The 23,512-nt window shown below is 39.7% G+C and overlaps 1 protein-coding gene across 1 annotated transcript in view; it reads right to left on the reverse strand.

Annotated features, from left to right (window-relative positions):
* Positions 1 to 23,512, reverse strand: part of ADAM9 (ADAM metallopeptidase domain 9) — a 158,157-nt gene that overhangs the window by 125,654 nt on the left and 8,991 nt on the right. The window contains exons 2-3 of the mRNA XM_032413360.1: positions 22,050 to 22,147; positions 18,628 to 18,686 (exon numbers count right to left, since the gene is read on the reverse strand). Of these exons, the coding sequence (XP_032269251.1) occupies positions 18,628 to 18,686; positions 22,050 to 22,147 (157 nt within the window). The remainder of the gene's footprint in view (positions 1 to 18,627; positions 18,687 to 22,049; positions 22,148 to 23,512) is intronic.

A 23,512-nucleotide genomic window follows, 5' to 3' on the forward strand; every position in this document is an offset into this window, starting at 1 on the left:
CGGGGGGGCGGACGCCTGGGTGGCTCAGTCGTTAAGTGTCTGCCTTTGGCTCAGGTCGTGGTCCCGGGGTCCTGGGATGGAGTCCTGCATCAGGCTCCCTGCTCAGCGGGAAGCCTGCTTCTCCCGCTCCCACTCCCCCTGCTTGTGTTCCCTCTCTCGCTGTGTCTCTCTCTGTCAAATAAATAAATAAAATCTTTAAAAAAAAAAAAAAAGATGGTCAGGGGGACTTTACTCAGCTCCACTGTGATAGGTATAGGAACCACAGCAATGGCATTTTACAGTGAGGGAGTGCTAAGGATCAACTCCAAATACAGCATGGGCAAGTGGGAATTTATAGCCAAGGGGCAAGGTATCGGGGATCAGCGGATAGAAAATTACTAATTGGAAATATCAGCATTGAGGGGCAGTGTGGCTAAACTAACCTAACAGATTCTCACTGAAGACAGGCCAGGGTGATCAGAAATCACCTGGAGGGTGGTAAAGGATGAGGAACATGATCACATGTCCAGAGGGATAAGAAATGGGGTAGGCGGGGAGGAGTTCTTACTAAAACCAGATTTTACAGGAAGTGCACCAATGCACCTAGAAGGTTCAACAGCCTGACTAAAGTGTGGTCTGTTTGTCAGTCTCCCCTCTTGTTTAAGAAAAGAAGAGACATCCTTCTTTTCTCTGAACAATATAAATCCGTTTTTCTGTCTGGATGCCTTTAGTTCATTAAGATCAGCTGAATCATTTATTGGAACTTGGTAGTAAAGGACATTTGCTGGATGCGGCTAGCAGTCAGGCATTTAATGAGGACAGTTGCTATGAAAATAAAAGAAAAACAAAGATTAATAGTTAGAAACCCAGATTCTGGGTCCAGTGGGCAGCACTCAAAGTTTTAGATTTGAAGTTCTTGAAGCATGGTAGAGGATGGCGTTGGCCATCTGACAGATCTTCCTGGTTGGCAGTTTGAATGTCTCTGGTGATGGCATCAGGCGTTTCTGGTAAACTTTCTGAATGGGCCATACAGCAGGAGGCAGGAAGGTTGCCCATACATGATCTGTTGTGGTAAAAAAAAAATTTTTTTTTTGAATTTATATCAATTTGTCCAGCTTCAGCTTGCAGAACTTCAGGAAAAGGGTGGTCTTAATTCTCAATGATTCCAAGTCAGAAGGAAGAAAAATTGGAAATGTTCATTTGGAAAATTGTAGCCAGCTATTGGAGGAAACTAGACGATTTCAGGATTTGGGAAAAACTGGCAAAATGAGGAGCGCCTGGGTGGCTCAGTCGGTTGAGTCTCTGACTCTTGGTTTTGGTTCAGGTCGTGATCTCAGGGTCGGGAGATCGAGCCCCATGTCAGGCTCCGCACTCAGTGCAGAGTCTGCTTGAGATTCTCTCTTTCCCTCTGCCCCTACCCCGCTCACACACCCTCACTCTACCTCTCTCTAAAATAAATAAATAAATAAATCTTTAAAAATTAAAAAAAAAAAATCTGGCAAAATGTACAAAATGAGCCGGCAAGGGTACACTGTAGTTTTCTACTGCAACAAAAAAAATTTCTCTCTACAGTCACCCTCATTTCTGTCAAAGATAATCAAAGCAAGACTAATCTGTTTGCAAAGTAAGTTTAGTCTCATTAAACCTGGTCTGATTATTTACATAAGGGCAGCAAAAATAGTGACTGACTACATAGGCCCTGGTCTGAGTTTGATTTGCTGGAACATTTCATAAGTAATCTCAGATTGGACTTTTAAAAAGCCTCTCAGGGCTGGGAAAGCCACATGAAGAACTCGCCACTAGATTTTTTTTGCCTGTGGTGCTTACAGATATAGGAGAATTCCTCTCTTCTCAAAGTTCTCAAAATACCCTGAGGTGCCTGGACCTGCCAGAAATGACCTTCCTTACTTACCCACCTATAAGGCAGGAAACCCTGTAAGCCAGATACAGGCTAGTTTTTCCAAGGGGTGTGGTTTATGAACATCGGCTCCTCAAAGTCAACCTTAGTTCCTTAAAGCTGTCTGGTCATATCTGATCTGATGCATATCATTCTCAAATATGACATTCCAGACAAAAACCTTGGTGATATAACTAAGGTTTCCAGTTGCATCCTGTTAAAGGAGAACAGATTTTCACTGAATTTATATAAATAACTATACTGCCATGAAAATAAGAACACTCTCTAAGAGCTTCCAATTTCTAGAGCGCTCAGGTAGGAAGGAAAGATCAGGGCTTCAGTTGTTTACAAAGGTATAAATTACAAATTGCTGTAAGTTACACTTAGCTTAAGAAAAGAGAAAAGGTTTTCCTTAAATTTGGGAAAAAAAATTAAAGAACCAGCAACATTTCAAACAAAAAGTATAAAAAATTTTAATCCTCTTCATCAGTTCATTCAGGTCCATATAATTAAGTCTTGTTTTACTTAATCCTGGGTTAACAGTTTTTATGAATCCATCAGTTTCTTCATTAGTTCTGGAAATTCTTACACAATCAAATGGCAAGTTCTCAAAGTTTTCAAGTGATGCCATCAAGGAGCATTCTAACCTGTAGCTGGTTATAAACACTTCTAGAAAAGAATCACAGTAAAATTGTAACTGTCTGTGAGTGACAAAACACTTGAAAATTGTCGAGGTTAAAGATCTGATGAGAGTTCATCACAATGCTATTGACAAGGACATTTTGTTATTTCTCTGACATACAATAATTTAAGATAACAACTCAACAATAAAGGTATTGACAAATTTCTATGAATATCATACAATTTCATGAACACATACAACACATAACCTGTATTGTATGTACAATCATCACTTTTTTGACAATGCTTGCCACATAATTGAACATATTAAATAAGCCTAATTAGTTAAACATGTCTCTTTTTATAAGGAGAGAGACAAAACCTATGAGATTTTCCAAAGGTCATCTAGGAAATCTCAACGTTAATCGGAGGTCAAAAAGACTCCTTTTAGAGCTGATGTGGGGAAGCTGTCACAAAGGTCAGAAGGTTTGATCATCTGACTAAACAGGATCACAGGTCACTGGGAAACAATCCTTAGTTATCCATTTAACCAAAGTCACCATGAAAAGATCTCAAAGGCAAATACAGAAAGCTACCTAGTTACAAAAATTCTTAGGTCTTACTATTGAGAACACCTGGTTTTCAATCAAAGAACTGATCGACATAATATGAAGCACAGGAAATTATTTTAAAACACAAAATCTTGTTTTCCCAGGCATATTACTTAAAAGGTAAAGAAAATCAACCTTTTTTACAATTTCTTATTAAGAGCAAACAAATAATCTAAGAAAACTTTGTTGTTTTAACACAAAGAGAAAACCAAATAATGGTTTGACATCAGTGTGCTATTAATACTAAGGCAAATTTTTTTAAATTAAAATTAATTAATTAATTAAAAACCCTACAAATAAATCCATCCAATCTTGGCCAGCTTTGACCAGAAAAGGAAAGATTCCTTTTCCAAGCTTCCTTTTCCACAAATCCTCTAAGGAATTTTTCTTATTATCCATTCAGTTTTCATCCCACTCTTTTCTTCTTTCTCATTCTGAAACAACCAGTCCTTCTATTTTACAAAAATTACTCTTCCCCTTAACAAAAACATGTCCTTCATACCTTTCCTTATCAAAAATACATCTTACTTTCCTTTTATACAGTTTTTCTTTACCCTTATTATTCCTAGTAGTTTCATTTACATATATTGACTATATTCTTAACCATCAGAAACCCAAATTTTCAGTGAAAAGTAGGAAGCAGGCAACTGTAAACTCACATACTATCATACTATAGCAAGTTTAAGATTATCATTTCATAATTCCTACAGACATGTGTCTTTTTCATAGCACAACTTTATCATGTTTATTCACAGATTCAAGTATACTTAGATTTTCTATACCATATTAAAAATGAAATGCCAAAAGTAAATAAAATTAATGTTCAGCAATTAATGTTTCAATATTTTCTCTAATTTGGAAATGAGATCTAGATAGTCAATAAATATCCATGATTAACTTAACTTTGTATAGCTTGAACACTTAAAGTTATAAAAAGGTTTTTGAAACTATTCTTAAGGAGACCTATTATAAAACAGAATGATCGGGCGCCTGGGTGGCTCAGTTGGTTGGGCAACTGCCTTCGGCTCAGGTCATGATCCTGGAGTCCCTGGATCGAGTCCCGCATCGGACTCCCTGCTCAGTGGGGAGTCTGCTTCTCCCTCTGACCCTCCCCCCTCTCATGTACTCGCTCTCTCTCATTCTCTCTCTCTCAAATAAATAAATAAAATCTTTAAAAAAAAAAAAAAAACAGAATGATCACTAAGAAGTTCATTTATAAACTTTTATCCCATTTTTATCTATTTAATTTACTTGATCTTAACAATTACGTTTGAATTACTCATGAAAATTTCATAAGACATTAACTAAACAAAGCTAGCCATCCATCATCTTAAGTTATTTTTTCCTTTTGACAAGTCAAGCAAGTATCAAAAAAAAAAAAATCACAGATGCAAACAACCTAAAGAACCTACAAAGTTATTCATAGGATTCTTCCTTCTTTGTCTTTTTTAACTGCTGTGCTTGACACACACTAAGCAATTCCTTTTTATTATACATTTTGTTTTTAGGTTAGATTTATAGTTTCTAGCAGAAATAACGTAAGTTTGTTTGACTAGTAAACAGAGGAAGAAAAAACCTTTGTACCTGCATTACATATTTAATGCTGAAAACTCTGAAGTTCTCAGAGTTTAACAATAATTTTATCAATAATTTTAAAGCTAGCTTTATTTACCAAAGATTATCCCAAATCATGTGAACTTAAAAAAAAAAAGAAAAGACTTGGGTTAGTTTCTATATCTCTTGAGTTTTAAGAAAATTTATGTAAGTGTTCATTAGTTTCTAAGCCAATTTGAATAGAACTCCTTTAAGGGATTTTATTTATGTTTTTTTTTTAAGATTTATTTATTTATTTGAGAGAGAGAGACCATGGCACAGGCAAAAGTGGGGGGTGGGATAGAGGGAGAGAATCTCAAGCTGAGATTCAGAGTGCAGAGCCCCACACAGGGCTCGATCTCACCACCCACAAGATAAGTCAAAATCACCAGTCGGACACTAAACTGACTGAGTCACCCAAGCACCTCTCCTTTAAGGGATTTTATAAATTAATTTATAAATTAATTTGGTAATACCATCAAGAGGTAGGAAACTACAACACATCTATAACACACATATATATAAACATACAGACACATACAAATAGAGATCTTATAGCTTCCATTCCAAAATTTTAGCCATGAGTCAGTAAAACAGTAATGCAATCTCACTGGTTTAACTCCACTTTGTATTTTCATCCGAATTGTGTTTGTGACAAATGGACCAAGTTAAGGTGACCTGCCTACCAGTAAGTGTGGAAACTTGTAAGATTTTTTTTGCTGTGATATGTAATCTTATGAAGGCAATGGACTAAATTTTAGGTGAGTGACTGAAAAGACATCTAAGTGCTGTCTGGACATTTCCAAAGTCCATGAGTGGACAAATTGTCTAACTCTATTTCCAAATGGCCTTTCTTTTTCCTCTTCTGAGCCTCAGGGAGTTGCTTTCAGGGGTACCTGACTCCCTTGAGAGGACCCAATGGAGGCTAAGGCACCTACAGTTCCAAGGGCTGTAGAAAGCTGAGGGCTGAAGTGGGGAGGGAAAAGTCAACAGGGGTGGACAGACGGATGGAGGTGGCAGGGGCCTGAAGATGTACATCTCAAAGCATTCAAGGAAACTAGAGGGAAGACTGAAGGTAGTAAGAGGAGGAAGGAGGAGTAGAAGCAGCAGGAAGGGAGAGGTACAGGGAGTCAAGTTGGAGAGATCTCAAGTTTCCCGAAAAGGACAATGAAGTTCCAAATTACCCTCAGCAAAATCATGCCAGTAAGAAAGGAAGCAGGCCCAGCAGAAAGTCAGCAGGAGTTTGAGAAAAGGGGTTTCAGTTGACTGAGAAGTTCCCCTGGGAGAAGCGGGATGCAACAGAAAGAAGAGAGAGACCTCACAGAGAGCCAGGAGGAAGCAGCTTCCAGCCCAGGGAGTCAGGGAATAATCCCCCCTCAGAACAAGGAGCCAGGAAGACCTTCCAGCCCAGCAGGTACCTTGCAAAAAAGCGTGGGACTCTAACCCAGCTTCAAAGAGTACAATCAAAATCTTAAACATCAAAATCTGTCCTTACCAGCTTCAACGGACATTTGTCTGGAGCAATAGTTCAGGAGTCGGACTCACCAATGGACCCCCGATCAATCAGTCAGGAATGAAGACAAAGCCTTCAGAGGTGCATACTTAGGGCCCTGGGTGAGAGATCTGGGGGTCCAATGATGAATCTGAACCTATCTGAGTCATGGCACCATGACTATAAAAGAAAAAAAAAATATCCAATGACACTTTTAAAGATGGTAAGGCAGACTTTATTCAGGACCACTGCATTAAGTGTAGGGACCACTTCAATGGGATTTCACAGTGGGGGAGAGAGAGAAGGATCAACTGCAAATACAGCACGGGAAAGTGGGAATTTATAGCCAAGGGGCAGGGTAGCAATGGATAGAAAACTACAAACAGGAACTTCAGGGGTGAGGGGGGTTCTAGCTAAAGCAACCGAACAGATACTTGCTGAAAACAGGACAGGGTGATCAGACATCACTGGGGAGTGCTAAAGGATGACGAACCTGATCACACGTCCAGAATGATCAGAAATCAAGGGCAAGGCGGGTAGTGGTTCTTGCTAAACTGACTTAGTAGGGTTCTTGCCAAAACTGGATTTTACAAGGAAGTGCACTGATACACCTAGAAGAAGGTCCAGCAGCCTGACTGAAGTTTGGTCAAGCAAAGAATCTGTCATTTGCAGCAGAACCAGAGCAGCTCTATGCTTATCTCCAGGGCTTATGGACAAGTCAGGGAGGGAATGTGCTAGCTAGTGATTTATAATGTGCCATTTAAAGTTCCAAACTCCCCTGGAAGTAGCCAGGCCGAGCTTGCCTATACTGTTTAAAGATGGAGAGATTGATGGTTTGCATGCCGTTTAATCAGCTCCACAGCCTGACTTTGGCTACACGACCAGAGTAGTATAAAAGACCCCTTGTATAAACTTGTGCCTGGGCTCCCCTGAAAGTAAGACGCCACACCCTTATCTCACAGGTTTGTAATCTGAAGACAAAGCACATCTGGGATTGTGTAAAGTTTTCAATCCCCTTGATGATTATCTGCACTTTCTTCATCCTGAAGCACTGTATCATTCACCTTTATTAAAGCCTACTTGAGTGAGCCTGAGAGCAGCCTGCGGAGTCTTCAGCCCTTTCGATTATTCAACCCTGTTCATCACTGCACTGCCTCCTCCCCTCTCTCTCCCCAACACACGCGCGCACACACACACACACACACCCTCCCTCTAGTGGTGAACGCACACACACCACACACACACACACACACACACACACACACACACCCTCTAGTGGTGAATCTGAAAAGAATATACTGGAGATAGTTTGCTTTGCTCTGCCTTTCTCCCTCTTTGGAAGTCACTGCCTACCCAGTGAGAGCAAATTCCACTATGCTTCTCCAGAAGCAGACTTGCCACTAGGTAGCACTGACATGAATGGCTAACTCTGCCTGAGGCTGGCGCTCAGGACTAGTAGGTCCATCAGGCTTTCCTTCTAAGCTAAATCCTCCACCCCAGCCCTTATCAATAATAAAAGTGATGTGTGACCTCTTATTTAACTTACCCTTCCATTTCATTTTTAAATCTCTCCGCAAGTAGGAGACCTGGATTTCGTCTGGTCTCAGGAATTCAGCTGGATAGGGATCAAACCATTCTGAACACCTACAAACTCAACAGGAGATCGAAGAAAAGAATAGCAACAACTCTCTGAACAGAAAAGCGACCATTTTCTGGGAGGTAGGACGTGCGGAGAAGTGAATCCGAGGGGATATTCGGGAGGATAGACGGCGGGGGAGGAGCCTCCGTCGGCGCTTCTGGCAAGTGATAGAGCAGCGGAGCACAAAATCGGAACTTTTAGAAGTCTGCTCCGCTGAGGGACGTCGCTCCAGTGGCTAAGCGGGGGGTGGAACCCTCGTGAGACAGTGTGGTCTTAGGACCCTCAGGGTCACAGAAAGACCGGGGGTGCCTGAGTGCAGCAGAGCTCCCAGGTATCGGAGTGGGGAAGCCGGCTGCAGAGACAGAGCCCAGGCGCGAGCTCTCAGCTCGGGGTTGCCATAAACCGTGATCCGCGGCACAGTCGGGCCACTGCTCCTCCAGCAGGGACCCAACAAGCGGCAGATCCGGGGAGACTCCCCTTCCTTCCCCGGGAGGAGCAGCAGGGGAGCACACCGCAGGGATCTGCTGGGTTTGGAGACTCCACACGGGGTCGGGTGCCAGAGACAGAAACGCGCGGTCACAGGCCGGGTGAGCGCGGAGTGTGGCCGGAGACCGGGGAGACGGGAGTGACTGACTGCTTTTCTCTGGGGGCTCACTGAGGAGCGGGGCCCCGAGTTCTCGGCTCCTCCGGGGCGGAGATTGGGAGGCCACCATTTTCACTCTCCGCCTCCAAAGCTGTAAGGAAAGCTTGCAGGGAACAAAAGCTCCCGAGAGCAAACCCGAGCAGATTACTTAGCCCGGACCTGCAAGGGCGGGGCAATTCCACCTCCGGCAAAGAAATTTGGGAACCACGGCAACAGGCCCCTCCCCCAGAAGATCAGCAATAACAGCCAGCCAAGACCAAGTTTACCGATCAATGAGAACGGCAGAACTCCAGCGCTAGGGGAATAATGCACATAGAATCCATGGCTTTTTTTACAATGATTCTTTAGTCTTTCAAAGTTAATTTTTTTTTAACTGTCCTTTTTTTTTTGAATTTTTCTTTTTCCCTTTTTCAACCAACATCTTATCAATCCCTTTTTTAAAAAACATTTTTATTTTTCATTTTTAGAGTCCTATTCTATCCCTTCATAGTAGTTACCCTTATTTTTGGCATATATATATAAGTTGTCCTCTCTTTAAAATTTTGAGATAGTTTCTTCTAACAGATCAAAATATACCCTAAATCTCTAGTGTATGGTTTTGTTCTACTATCCTGCCTGATCACATTTTCTCCCTTTTTTTTTCTTTTTTTTTTAAATCCGCTTCTTTCTTTTTTCAAACTTCTTATCAATTCCTTTTATAAAATTTTTTATAATTTTCATCTTTACAGTCATATTCCAACCCTTCATTATATCAATCCTTATTTTTGTACATATATAAGTTTTTCTTTCTTTAAAATTTTGGGAGGCACTTTCTTCTAACAGACCAAAATACACCCAAAATCTAGTGTGTGGCACTGATCTATGGACCAGCCTGATCATATTTGATCATATTCTCTTTTTGTTTTGTTCTGTTTTTGTTTGTTTTTATCTTTTTCTTTTTCTTTTTTTTTCTTTTTCTTCTTTCTTTCTTTCCCTTTCTTTTCCCCTGGCTTGAGGACTTTTCTGATTTGTTTAGAGTATATTTTCTGGGGACGTTGTTACCCTGTTAGCATTTTCTCTCATTATTCTATTCTCCTCTGGACAAAATGACAAGACGGAAAAAATCACCTCAACAAAAAAACAAGAGGTAGTACCGACTGCCAGGGACCTACTCAATACGGACATTAGTACGATGTCGGATCTAGAGTTCAGAATCATCACTTTAAAGATACTAGCTGGGCTTGAAAAAATCATGAAAGTTATTAGAGAAACCCTTCCTGGAGAAATAAAAGAACTAAAATCTAACCAAGTCGAAATCAAAAAGGCTATTAATGAGCTGCAATCAAAAATGGGGGCGCTAACTGCTAGGATAAATAAGGGAGAAGAGAGAATCAGTGATATAAAAGATCAAATGATGGAAAATAAAGAAGCTGAGAAAAAGAGAGATAAACAACTACTGGATCACGAGGGCAGAATTCGAGAGATAAGCAATACCATAAGACGAAACAACATTAGAATAATTGGGATCCCAGAAGAAGAAGAGAGAGAGGGGCAGAAGGTATATTGGAGCAAATTATAGCAGAGAACTTCCCTAATTTGGGGAAGGAAACAGGCATCAAAATCCAGGAGGCACAGAGAACCCCTCTCAAAAAAAATAAAAATAGGTCAACACCCCGACATCTAATAGTAAAACTTACGAGTCTCAGAGACAAAGAGAACATCCTGAAAGCAGCTCAGGACAAGAGATCTGTAACCTACAATGGTAGAAACATTAGATTGGCAACAGACCTATCCACAGAGACCTGGCAGGCCAGAAAGGACTGGCATGATATCTTCAGAGCACTAAATGAGAAAAATATGCAGCCAAGAATACTATATCCAGCTAGGCTGTCACTGAAAATAGAAGGAGAGATAAAAATCTTCCAGGACAAACAAAAACTAAGGGAATTTGCAAACACGAAAGCAGCCCTACAAGAAATATTGAAAGGGGTCCTCTAAGCAAAGAGAGAGCCTAAAAGCAACATAGACCGGAAAGGAACACAGACAATATACCGTAACAGTCACCTTACAGGCAATACAATGGCACTAAATTCATATCTTTCAACAGTTAGCCTGAATGTAAATGGGCTAAATGCCCCAATCAAAAGACACAGGCTATCAGATTGGATTAAAAAACAAGACCCATCGATATGCTGTCTGCAAGAGACTCATTTTAGACCCAAAGACACCCCCAGATTGAAAGTGAGGGGGTGGAAAACCATTTACCATGCTAATGGACACCAAAAGAAAGGTGGGCTGGCAATCCTTATATCACACAAATTAGATTTTAAACCAAAGACTGTAATAAGAGATGAGGAAGGACACTATATCCTACTTAAAAGGTCCATCCAACAAGAAGATCTAACAATTGTAAATATCTATGCCCCTAACATGAGAGCAGCCAATTATATAAGCCAATTAATAACAAAAGCAAAGAAACACATTGACAACAATACAATAATAGTGGGGGACTTTAACACCCCCCTCACTGAAATGGACAGATCATCTAAGCAAAAGATCAACAAGGAAATAAAGACTTTAAATGACACACTGGACCAAATGGACTTCACAGACATATTCAGAACATTCCATCCCAAAGCAACAGAATACACATTCTTCTCTAGTGCCCATGGAACATTCTCCAGAATCGATCACATCCTAGGTCACAAATCAGGTCTCAACTGGTACCAAAAGATTGGGATCATTCCCTGCATACTTTCAGACCACAATGCTTTGAAACTAGAACTCAATCACAAGAGGAAAGTTGGAAAGAACTTAAATACATGGAGGCTAAAGAGCATCCTACTAAAGAATGAATGGGTCAACCAGGAAATTAAAGAAGAATTTAAAAAATTCATGGAAACAAATGAAAATGAAAACACAACTATTCAAAATCTTTGGGATGCAGCAAAGGCAGTCCTAAGAGGAAAGTATAGAGCAATACAAGCCTTTCTCAAGAAACAAGAAAGGTCTCAAGTACACAACCTAACCCTACATCTAAAGGAGCTGGAGAAAGAACAGCAAATAAAGCCTAAACCCAGCAGGAGAAGAGAAATAATAAAGATCAGAGCAGAAATCAATGAAATAGAAACCAAAAGAACAGTAGAACAGATCAACGAAACTAGGAGCTGGTTCTTTGAAAGAATTAACAAGATTGATAAACCCCTGGCCAGACTTATCAAAAAGAAGAGAGAAATGACCCAAATCAACAAAATCATGAATGAAAGAGGAGAGATCACAACCAACACCAAAGGAATACAAACAATTATAAGAACAAATTATGAGCAACTATATGCCAGCAAATTAGATAACCTGGAAGAAATGGATGCATTCCTAGAGATGTATCAACTACCAAAACTGGACCAGGAAGAAATAGAAAACCTGAACAGACCTATAACCACTAAGGAAATTGAAGTCGTCATCAAAAATCTCCCAAAAAACAAAAGCCTAGGGCCAGATGGCTTCCCGGGGGAATTCTACCAAACATTTAAAGAAGAATTAATACCTATTCTTCTGAAACCATTCCAAAAGATAGAAATGGAAGGAAAACTTCCAAACTCGTTTTATGAGGCCACCATTACCTTGATCCCAAAACCAGACAAAGACCCCATCAAAAGGGAGAATTACAGACCAATATCCTTGATGAACATGGATGCAAAAATTCTCACCAAAATACTAGCCAATAGGATCCAACAGTACATTAAAAGGATTATTCACCACGACCAAGTGGGATTTATCCCTGGGTTGCAAGGTTGGTTCAACATCCGCAAATCAATCTGTGATACAATACATTAACAAAAGAAAGAACAAGAACCATATGATCCTCTCCATAGATGCAGAAAAAGCATTTGACAAAGTACAGCCTCCTTTCTTGATGAAAACTCTTGAGTATAGGGATAGAGGGTACATACCTCAATATCATAAAAGCCATCTATGAAAAACCTACAGCGAATATCATTCTCAATGGGGAAAAACAGAGCTTTCCCCCTAAGGTCAGGAACGCAGCAGAGATGTCCACTATCACCACTGCTATTCAACATAGTACTAGAAGTCCTAGCCACAGCAATCAGACAACAAAAAGAAATAAAAGGCATCCAAATCGGCAAAGAGGAAGTCAAACTCTCACTCTTTGCAAATGATATGATACTTTATGTGGAAAACCCAAAGGACTCCATCCCAAAACTGCTAGAACTCATACAGGAATTCAGTCAAGTGGCAGGATATAAAATCAATGCACAGAAATCAGTGGCGTTCCTATACACCAACACAAGACAGAAGAAAGAGAAATTAAGGAGTCGATCCCATTTACAAATGCACCCAAAACATAAGATACATAGGAATAAATCTCACCAAAGAGGCAAAGGATCTGTACTCAGAAAATATAAAATACTCATGAAAGAAATTGAGGAAGACACAAAGAAATGGAAAAACGTTCCATGCTCATGGATTGGAAGAACAAATATTGTGAAGATGTCAATGCTACCTAGAGCAATCTACACATTCAATGCAATCCCCATCAAAATATCATCCACTTTTTCAATAAATGGAACAAATAATCCTAAAATTTGTATGGAACCAGAAAAGACCCCGAATAGCCAGAGGAATGTTGAAAAAGAAAAGCAAAGCTGGCGGCATCACAATTCCGGACTTCCAGCTCTATTACAAAGCTGTCATCATCAAGACAGTATGGTACTGGCACAAAAACAGACACATAGATCAATGGAACAGAATAGAGAGCCCAGAAATGGACCCTCAACTCTATGGTCAACTAATCTTTGACAAAGCAGGAAAGAATGTCCAATGGAAAAAAGACAGTCTCTTCAACAAATGGTGCTGGGAAAATTGGACAGCCACATGCAGAAGAATGAAACTGGACCATTTTCTTACTCCACACACAAAAATAGACTCAAAATGGTTGAAAGACCTCAATGTGAGACAGGAGTCCATCAAAATCCTAAAGGAGAACACAGGCAGCAACCTCTCCGACCTCAGTCGCAGCAACTTCTTCCTAAAAACATCACCAAAGGCAAGGGAAGCAAGGGCAAAAATGAACTATTGGGACTTCAAGATAAAAAGCTTTTGCAAAGCAAAGGAAACAGTCAACAAAACCAAAAGACAACCGACAGAATGGGAGAAGATATTTGCAAATGACAGATCAGATAAAGGGCTAGTATCCAAAATCTATAAAGAACTTATCAAACTCAACACCCAAAGAACAAAGAATCCAATCAAGAAATAGGCAGAAGACATGAACAGACATTTTTCCAAAGTAGGCATCCAAATGGCCAACAGACACATGAAAAAGTGCTCAACATCACTTGGCATCAGGGAAATCCAAATCAAAACCTCAATGAGATACCACCTCACACCAGTCAGAATGGCTAAAATTAACAAGTCAGGAAACGACAGATGTTGGCGGGGATGCGGAGAAAGGGGAACCCTCCTACACTGCTGGTGGGAATGCAAGCTGGTGCAGCCACTCCAGAAAACAGTATGGAGTTTCCTCAAAAAGTTGAAAATAGAGCTACCATATGATCCAGCAATTGCACTACTGGGTATTTACCCCAAAGATACAAATGTAGGGATCCAAAGGGGTACGTGCACCCCGATGTTTATAGCAGCAATGTCCACAATAGCCAAACTGTGGAAAGAACCAAGATGTCCATCGACAGATGAATGGATAAAGAAGATGTGGTATAGATATACAATGGAATATTATGCAGCCATCAAAAGGAATGAGATCTTGCCATTTGCAACGACGTGGATGGAATTGGAGGGTGTTATGCTGAGTGAAATAAGTCAATCAGAGAAAGACATGTATCATATGACCTCACTGATATGAGGAATTCTTAATCTCAGGAAATAAACTGAGGGTTGCTGGAGTGGGGGGTGGGGTGGGAGGTGTGGGGTGGCTGGGTGATGGACACTGGGGAGGGTATGTGCTATGGTGAGTGCTGTGAATTGTGCAGGACTGTTGAATCTCAGATCTGTACCTCTGAAACAAATAATGCAGTATACGTTAAGAAAAAAAAAAAAAAAAAGAAGAAGATAGCAGTAAGGGAAGAATGAAGGGGGGGAAATCGGAGGAGGAGATGAACTATGAGAGACGATGGACTTTGAAAAACAAACTGAGGGTTCTAGAGGGGAGGGGGGTGGGAGGATGGGTTGGCCTGGTGATGGGCATTAAGGAGGGCACGTTCTGCATGGAGCACTGGGTGTTATGCACAAACAATGAATCATGGGGGCGCCTGGGTGGCTCAGTTGGTTAAGCGACTGCCTTCGGCTCAGGTCATGATCCTGGAGTCCCTGGATCAAGTCCCGTATCAGGCTCCCTGCTCAGCAGGGAGTCTGCTTCTCCCTCTGACCCTCCCCCCTCTCATGTGCTCTCTCTCTCTCATTCTCTCTCTCTCAAATAAATAAATAAAATCTTTAAAAAAAAAAAAACAATGAATCATGGAACACTACATCAAACACTAATGATGTAATGTATGGTGATTAACATAACAATAAAAAAATTTATTTTAAATAGAAAAAAAAAAAAATCTGTCCGCACAGGCAGAGAAAGATGTGATCTCTTCTTTCCCATACCCCTCAGTCCCTGCCAAATACTCCATGCAAGTGATTATGTACCCTCCTCCACAAGAAGGGTTCATGGCTTTAACCAAATTCTTAGGGGATTTGAGACCCAAAAAGAGTTAAGACCACTATTCTAGAGGCAATGGAAGGAAAAAATAAGCATTTACTAGAATACGTTCACTCCTTTATTGAATTTCATAATTTCCCTATTACTACAAAGAATGCATCTGAGCCATTTTATTACAGACCATCTACCCTGTTTTTCATTAGTGATCACTAGCTTTGATGTCCACCTTTCAAAGACATTCAAAGGTCTAACAACTCTTACAAATGCCTGGAAAAGTACCATTTGCCACAAATCAAGAAGCATAGTAATATACAGCAGACATAACACACATATATAGATCTCTAGACTTCTGGTCAAATGGCTTGGGTTTGTGCCCCAGCTTGAACCCTACAAACTATGTGATGCTGAGCAAGTCAAGGAACTTTCCTGAACCTTAATATTCTTATGCATAAAATGAGGATCACAGACACTGCTCAATAATTAGGTTGTTATAACAATATGATGAGATGAAGGTTATAAAAATGTTTTATAAGATGAAAACTAAACAAACATAAGGAACTACAGTTGACCCTTGAACAAGTCAGGACTTAGGGGCTCTGACATCCCATGCAGTCAAAAACCCACATATAATTTTTGACTCCCCAGAAACTTAACTACTAACAGCCCACTATTGACCAGAAGCCCTACCAATAACATAAGTGGTCAATTAACATGTATTTTACACATTATATGTATTGTATACTATATTCTCACAATAAAGTAAGCCAAAGATAATGTTGTCAAGGAAATCATAAAGGGGTGCCTGGGTGGTTCAGTCAGTTAAAAGTCAGACTCTTGATTTTGGCTTAGGTCATGATCTCAGGGTTGTGAGATTGAGCCCCAAGTCAGACTCTGTGCTGGGCATGGAGCCTGCTTAAGATTCTCTCTCCCTCTGCCCTCCCCTCCTCTCTCTCTAAAAACAAAAAAAAAAGAGGGGCGCCCAGGTGGCTCAGTTGGTTAAGAGTCCAATTCTGGATTTCGGCTCAGGTCATGATCTCAGCATTGTGAGATCGGGCCTCACAGTGGGCTCCATACTGGGCGTGGAACCTGCTTAAGATTATCTCTCTCCTTCTACTTCTGCCCCTCTCCCTACCCCATGCTAGCACTCTCTCTCTCTCTCTCTCTTTCTTGCTCTCTCAAAAAAAAAAAAAAGAAAGTCATAAGGAAGAGAAAATTCATCTATAGTACTGTACATATACTTATTGAAAAGAATCCACATATAAGTTACCCCGCTGGTTCAAACCCATGTTGTTCAAAGGTCAACTGTATTATTTTGACATAATTTTAATTAATTTACATCTCCTACAGAATGGAAGAGAAGAAAATATTTAGACCTATTAGATTTTTTTTACATATTGACATCATTACATTAGAGTCAAGCAAGATCCTTCTAGAGTTTTGTGAGAATTAAATAAATAATATACCTAAAAGTACCTAATACAGTGCCTAGAACATAGAAAGTGTTCAATAAATGCTAATATCCATCAAATACAGTAGAAGGCTTCAGAAAGTCTGTCTGACGATATCTGTTGCACTGCCTGAAACTCTGCTAGGGGGACTCAAACCCTTTGGATTAACATCCTCTTCTAGATTAAAAGTCTTACTCAAACTTGAGGATGCACAAAACTCATCTAGAAAGCTTGTTAAAACACAAATTGCTATGACACCTCCCAAAATTCTGGTTCATTTTAAGGTGAGTCCGGTGAATTTGCATTTGACAAACTCTCGGGGGCTACTGAGAGGTTCCAGGACTATGCTTTGAGCAGCACTTCCTTAGACAGAAATACTTTACATCCCCTCATTCACACCTCATTGTAGATGGGCTTTTTTTTCTAGATCTCTCACTAAAGATACTGGAAGTTTTGCTATATAAGAAAAGGGAAAGGGGGGGGTGCCTGGGTGGCACAGTCAGTTAAGCATCTGACTCTTGGTTTCGGCTCTGGTTGTGATCTCAGAGTCATGAGATCGAGCCCCTCATGGGGCTCCATGCTCAGTGGGGAGTCTGCTTGAGATTCTCTCTCCTTCTCCCTCTGCCCCCTCACACTTGTGTGCTCTCTCTCTTTCTCTCTCAAATAAATAAATAAATCTTTTTTTAAAAAGAAAGAAAGAAAAGGGAAAAGGGAGAGACAGGCCACAGGAAATTGGGTGACTCAGCATGGTTAAAAACTTGGCTTTTCAAAAAGGCAGTCAAAGAACACAGATTACCAAAGTGGGATCAGGTGAAAACATGTGGAGAAGGGATTAAAAGGGAGAGGTGAGAGACTACTCTTGTGTCCTAAATATCTGTGTCCCTCCCCTCTCCCCACTCTCAACCCCTGAAGAAAAATTCCTATGTAGAAGCCTCACAGCCAGTGTGGCTATTTTTGGAAATGGAGCTACTAAGGAAGTAATTATGGTTAAATAAGGTCATAAGGGTGAGGTCCTGAACTGACAGGATTGGTGTCCCTATTAGAAGAGACACCAGAGAGCTTGTTCTTTCCCCCAACCCCCACCCCCCCATACCAAGGAGGCCATGGGAGCACAGCATGAGAAGATGGCCATCTGCAGCTCAAGGCGAGAGCCCTCTCCAGACACCAGCTGAGCTGGCCCCTTGATCTTGGACTTCTGGTCTCCAGAACTGTGAGAAAATAAACTTCCTTTTTTTTTTTTTTTTTTTTTTTAAAGTCTGTGGTATTTTGTTACGGCAGCACTAGCAGACTGATGTAACTATTAAAGACTTTTTTACCCCTGCTCAGTTGTTCCTTGGGCTGATCACAACTAAAAAGTTTTCTCCTGAAACGCAACTTTCTTCGGCTTTAATTTAAATTTATTTTCCCTTGCTCTAATGTCAATGGAAACCAAAAATAGTATGACTTTTTCCACACTGCTACTCTTGTTATTCTCACCTTTTTATAAATCCACTAAACAACATCTAACTAAATAGACTATTTAAATATACTATTTAAAATAAACTATCTTTAGGGGCGCCTGGGTGGCTCAGTCACTAAGCGTCTGCCTTCAGCTCAGGTCATGATCCCAGGGTCCTGGGATCGAGCCCTGCATCGGGCTCCCTGCTCTGCGGGAAGCCTGCTTCTCCCTCTCCCACTCCCCCTGCTTGTGTTCCTGCTCTCACTATCTCTCTGTCAAATAAATAAATAAAATCTTTAAAAAATATATAGATATACTATCTTTAAAAACATACTATTTTTGGGGCGCCTGGGTGGCTCAGTTGGTTGAGCGACTGCCTTCGGCTCAGGTCATGATCTCAGGGTCCTGGGACTGAGTCCTGCATCAGGCTCCCTGCTGAGCAGGGAGTCTGCTTCTCCCTCTGACCTCTGACCCTCCTCCCTCTGATGTGCTCTCTCTATCATTGTCTCTCTCTCAATAAATAAATAAAAATCCTTAAAAAAAATTATTTAAAAAAAAACATACTATTTTTTAAGCCAAAAGCCAAAATAAATTAAATTTCTTACTTGTTCCTTTCCAAGTGAATAATATGCTCTTTTCCTTCAGCCTGAATGATATAAGACACCTAAATGCACAGAGAAAAAAAAAAAGAAAACAATAAAACACCATCTTATATATTACTTTTCAACAGGTATTTATAAGACACTGGAAATTCCATCCTGAATTAAAATAATTTGGCACCGACTGAAATTGTTTTACAGAACCTTATAACTGCTCTTAAATAATAAAAAGATACTCTGATCATCCCTACCTTCCTATAATAACCTATTGTGGGAAATCACCTGCACGTCCATCTAAACTCTCTTTAAGGGGCGCCTGGGTGGCTCAGTCATTAAGCGTCTGCCTTCGGCTCAGGTCATGATCCCAGAGTCCTGGGATCGAGCGCCACATCGGGCTCCCTGCTCGGCGGGAAGCTTGCTTCTCCCTCTCCCACTCCCCCTGCTTGTGTTCCCTCTCTCGCTGTGTCTCTCTCTGTCAAATAAATAAATAAAATCTTTAAAACAAATAAATAAATAGGGCGCCTGGATGGCTCAGTTGGTTAAGCAACTGCCTTCGGCTCAGGTCATGATCCTGGAGTCCCTGGATCGAGTCCCGCATCGGGCTCCCTGCTCGGCGGGGAGCCCGCTTCTCCCTCTGACCCTCCCCCCTCTCATGTGCTCTCTCTCTCTCATTCTCTCTGTCTCAAATAAATAAATAAAATCTTTAAAAATAAAATAAAATAAAATAAAACAAACAAATAAATAAATAAATAATAAACTGTCTTTAAATTCATTTATAATTCAGCTGTAACTTCAGGAATTATTTCTATTAAGTCTGGCCATGTATTACCTACAGTGTAAAGTAGTTCTTCCTTTTGTTTAACTGAAATGAATTTCTTAGTTTCAAGAGATTATCTCTAGTTCTAGTTACCCAAAAGTTGAAACTCATACACTCATGATTTTATATTGTCACACAGTTTACCACATTTCATCACTTCTGAAACACACTTTTTTCCCCTCAAATGAACACCTCTGAAATCAGGATGCATCAAAGGCACAGCAGTCGACTATAGGACTGGTAGGACTAGTAGGACTCTTTCTTTCCTAATTAGTGGTCTATTAAACAATAGTGTGCCTTACAATTGACAGCATCTGAGTCAATGAACTGAGATAAGGTAACCTGCACTTACACATCCTCAAGTTCATGGGACCCTCTTCTCTACCTCAAATAACTTCCCCAGCAACTCGTCAGTTCATCCGTCAAAAAAAAAAAAAAAAAAAGTGCTTAATGGGATCGCTAGAACCATGAGATTCCACTTTGCCTTAACTCTTTGACCAAAGAGAAAAGTCACAGAGAGACTCAACAAATAGTATTATCAGAAGTGTCCTCTTATTTTCCTTACTGTTTCTGGACTCTAACATTTTGCCAAGAAATAGCATGATCCTCTCTTCTAGGGTTCATGAATAGCCCATTTCTAGGGCCTAGACCAAGTTACAGCCCCTGGCACTCTACTTCCACAACATGAGTGCGAACCTGTGATCTACCTCGATCTCAACTTAGGCATCAAAAATGCCAAGCTCCTAAGTACAAGCTTCCAGCGACAAAAAAAATAAGACAATGGAGATGAAAAGTACAGCATAGAGAATATAGTCAGTAAGACAGTAATAACACTGTTTGGTGACAGATGGTGAATTCACTTATCATGGTGAGCACTGAGTCATGTACAGAATTGTTGAGTCATTAAATTGTACACCTGACACTAATATAACACTGTATGTTAATTATACTTCAATAAGAAAAGAATCAAAACTAAAAATAAAACAAAAGAAAGTAAGAAACAACAACAACAAAAATTCCAAGCTCCTTCCATCATCACAGTTTGGGCGTGTGCTGTTCTATCATTTCTGCTCTTGGCCTTTATGATAGAAAAACACCACTGTCCTATCATCTGAGAAAAATTCTGAAAAGTCTGAGAATTGTTTCATGATACTATATTGCTTCCCCAAATATCTGCCTGGATTGCTCATTCCCCTGCTTCTGGTCTTTACTCAAGGGTTGACTTCTCAGGAAGGCCTTCCCAGGCTGCCCTATTAAAAAATACAAACCCTCTTACCCCACCCCTACCCTCACTTCCAGCACTCGCTATCCACCTTCCGTATAATTTTCTCAAGAGCACATATTACCACCTTAAGTAATCTACACTATTAGTCTATATTATTTCTTTGTTTACTGTCTCCCCCCCCCCATCCTGCTAGAATGGAAGCTCCATAAGAACATGAATTTTGTCTGTTTTGTTCACTGCTGTATCTCCAGTGACCAAACAGTGCTTCTACTTCTCCAAATATTTATCAGGGCATATGAATGACATTTATTATGATCACAAGTGCCTATGTGTGCAGTACTGATGCAGAAATCAGAGACACAATGAAGTGGAAAGCATAGACCCTGTGCTAAATGAAGAAACAGAGAAAAATAATGAAGCAAGTACACAATTAATTCTATCCTAAGGCAAAACATAAACAAATGGTAGAACGTCCAGTTCAAAACAAAACGAAGGAAGAATTATAAACTGTAGGGCCATTTATTCCTTACTTAATAGAGAAGAACTACAGTTGAATGACCTACCCAACTAGAGGTAGTGCTCACAGGGCAGGCTAAAACTAAAAGCTCCTGACTCTAAACTCCAGTGTTCTATTTACAAGGCCCAGTCCCTGCACAATGTACAAGGTGCCTTCTATTTATGAATACACCAGCGATTCAGACATAATAAGCTAAACTCTATCCTTCATTATCTGCTACTATTAAATTATAATAAAGTAAGATTATACTTCAGTAAAGTTGAAGAGTTTGCAAAATCAATTGAATTCCAAACTTATTATTTCTGAACTTTACAGTAGGAGAAAATAGTATAAAAGATAATTTTTGTGCATTGGTTACCCCGTTAACAGCATAATGTTTCTTCTGATATGGAGATAAAACTCACTTTTGAGTAAACATCCCATATATGAAATATATACATGTAACATACTACTATTCTCCAGAATCTGTGAAGATACAGTATGAAGTATTCTACCTATCACAAACTAAGAGAGAGATTAATTCTTATTATTATGAAAAGAACACTGTAACCATCACCAGTGAGAAAAGGGTTAGAAATCTATATAATCAGCATCCTACCCTGGTCATAGAATTTTATTTAATTATTTCATTCTGTTATGTTTCAAGTTGGCCATTTGTCTTTAAAAAAAAAAAAAAGCTACTAAGGATCAATATATTACTTTTACTAGAATAACAACCAATGGATATCAGTGCCATATGTATGGTGGTATACTATTCACTGGCCAACACTACTCACTGAACCAATCCCTGCTGAAAGTAACACACTTGTCTTTAAAAAAAAAAAAAAGTAAAATTTAAATACATACATACTTCTCAAGAGATAACTTGCCTGTTTTGAATAGGGCCTAGGGGCTTCTCTTCGTTCTCTAGTTAATCTCCAAGGAGTTATAATTTCATAAGAAGAGAGATGTGAGGTCTGTTGAAAACCTACAGAAAAAGGAATCGTAAATATTATATAACAAGTGAACATGCAAAACTAAATAGTACCAAAACGTAATGGAAATCAAAAGCTGAATGTTCAAGTCACAGAAAAATCACGTGACATTCACATATATGTGTGTAATTATATATACATAATTTTACACAAAAACTAGCAATATACTTGATAAGTATGAAGGGGAAAAATATATTTCCTTAAAAACGATGTAAGTCTTCACAGTGTATACACAGCAGTCATTTTCAAACAATTTTTTGCTATAAACCTTATTAACCCTTTTTCTTAAAAGAAATCTGAAGGTATACACACAAGGAAAAAAAAAAAAAGAAGTGCTTTGGTGGGGAAGTGGAGGGAAGGCATCTGGAGCCTAGCACCATTCACTCATCTCCCATTTTTCACCCTGACCCAACATGAATGATATCCCCTGATATGGTATTGGAATACTTATGAAACAGACAAGGACAATTAGAGGGAAAAGTTAGTTTCAATGCCTGATCGGTTAACTCTAATAAATACACACTTAACAATGTAGCAGTTATCTCAAATTATATTACTGCCATCAATGTGTCCTAAAAACAAAAACTCACTTCTGATAAAATCTATTAACAGTGAAGAACCCAATCATGCAGACTTACTCCCAATTCCAATCCTGTTCAGTTTATTGCACCGTGGAATCATATCTAAGTGGAGCTTGGGTTCCAAAGTCATCACTAGAGCAAAAATTAAGTATAATCAAAACTGCCCAAGGAAATCCCTTAGGAAGACACCCCTTATTGGAGTCTGATACAAAGTCTCTCAATACACCCAACACACTATCTACTTCCAGCATCATTGCTCAGCGCATGTCAATTTTTTCAGTGAACTTGATGAAGTAGATGGTCACCACCAAAGGACTGTGGATGAAAATTCCATATCTCTATATGTCTGTATATATCTAAACCACATTCAGTATGAGGAGGCTTAAGGCTAGCATACACAGAAAGACTGAGGGAAGAACAGACATTTTTCATTCACTGGATCTATTCCATTGTGATAACTCCTTCAAACAAGTTTGGTACATTTACTTATGATATTTACATGTTTACTTATGACACTTTATAGTCTCATATATATGTGATATGATATTTCATAAATGCTATATTGCAGAGTTGATTAAAGTGAAAAGTAAGTCTCTCCCTTCGTCCCACTCCCTTTAGGTAACTACTTTAAAAAATAATTATTTTATTATAGAAAATTTTAAACATACATAACAGCAGAGTGAATAATGAACTCACATGTACCCATTACCCAACTTCAATATAATTTCGTATGTATCTCCTCCCTCAAACATACACTATTTTGATACAAATCCTAGA

Source organism: Phoca vitulina, unplaced genomic scaffold, assembly GCF_004348235.1.
Source record: "Phoca vitulina isolate PV1807 unplaced genomic scaffold, GSC_HSeal_1.0 scaffold15, whole genome shotgun sequence".
In the NCBI taxonomy this organism is placed as follows: Eukaryota; Metazoa; Chordata; class Mammalia; order Carnivora; family Phocidae; genus Phoca; species Phoca vitulina.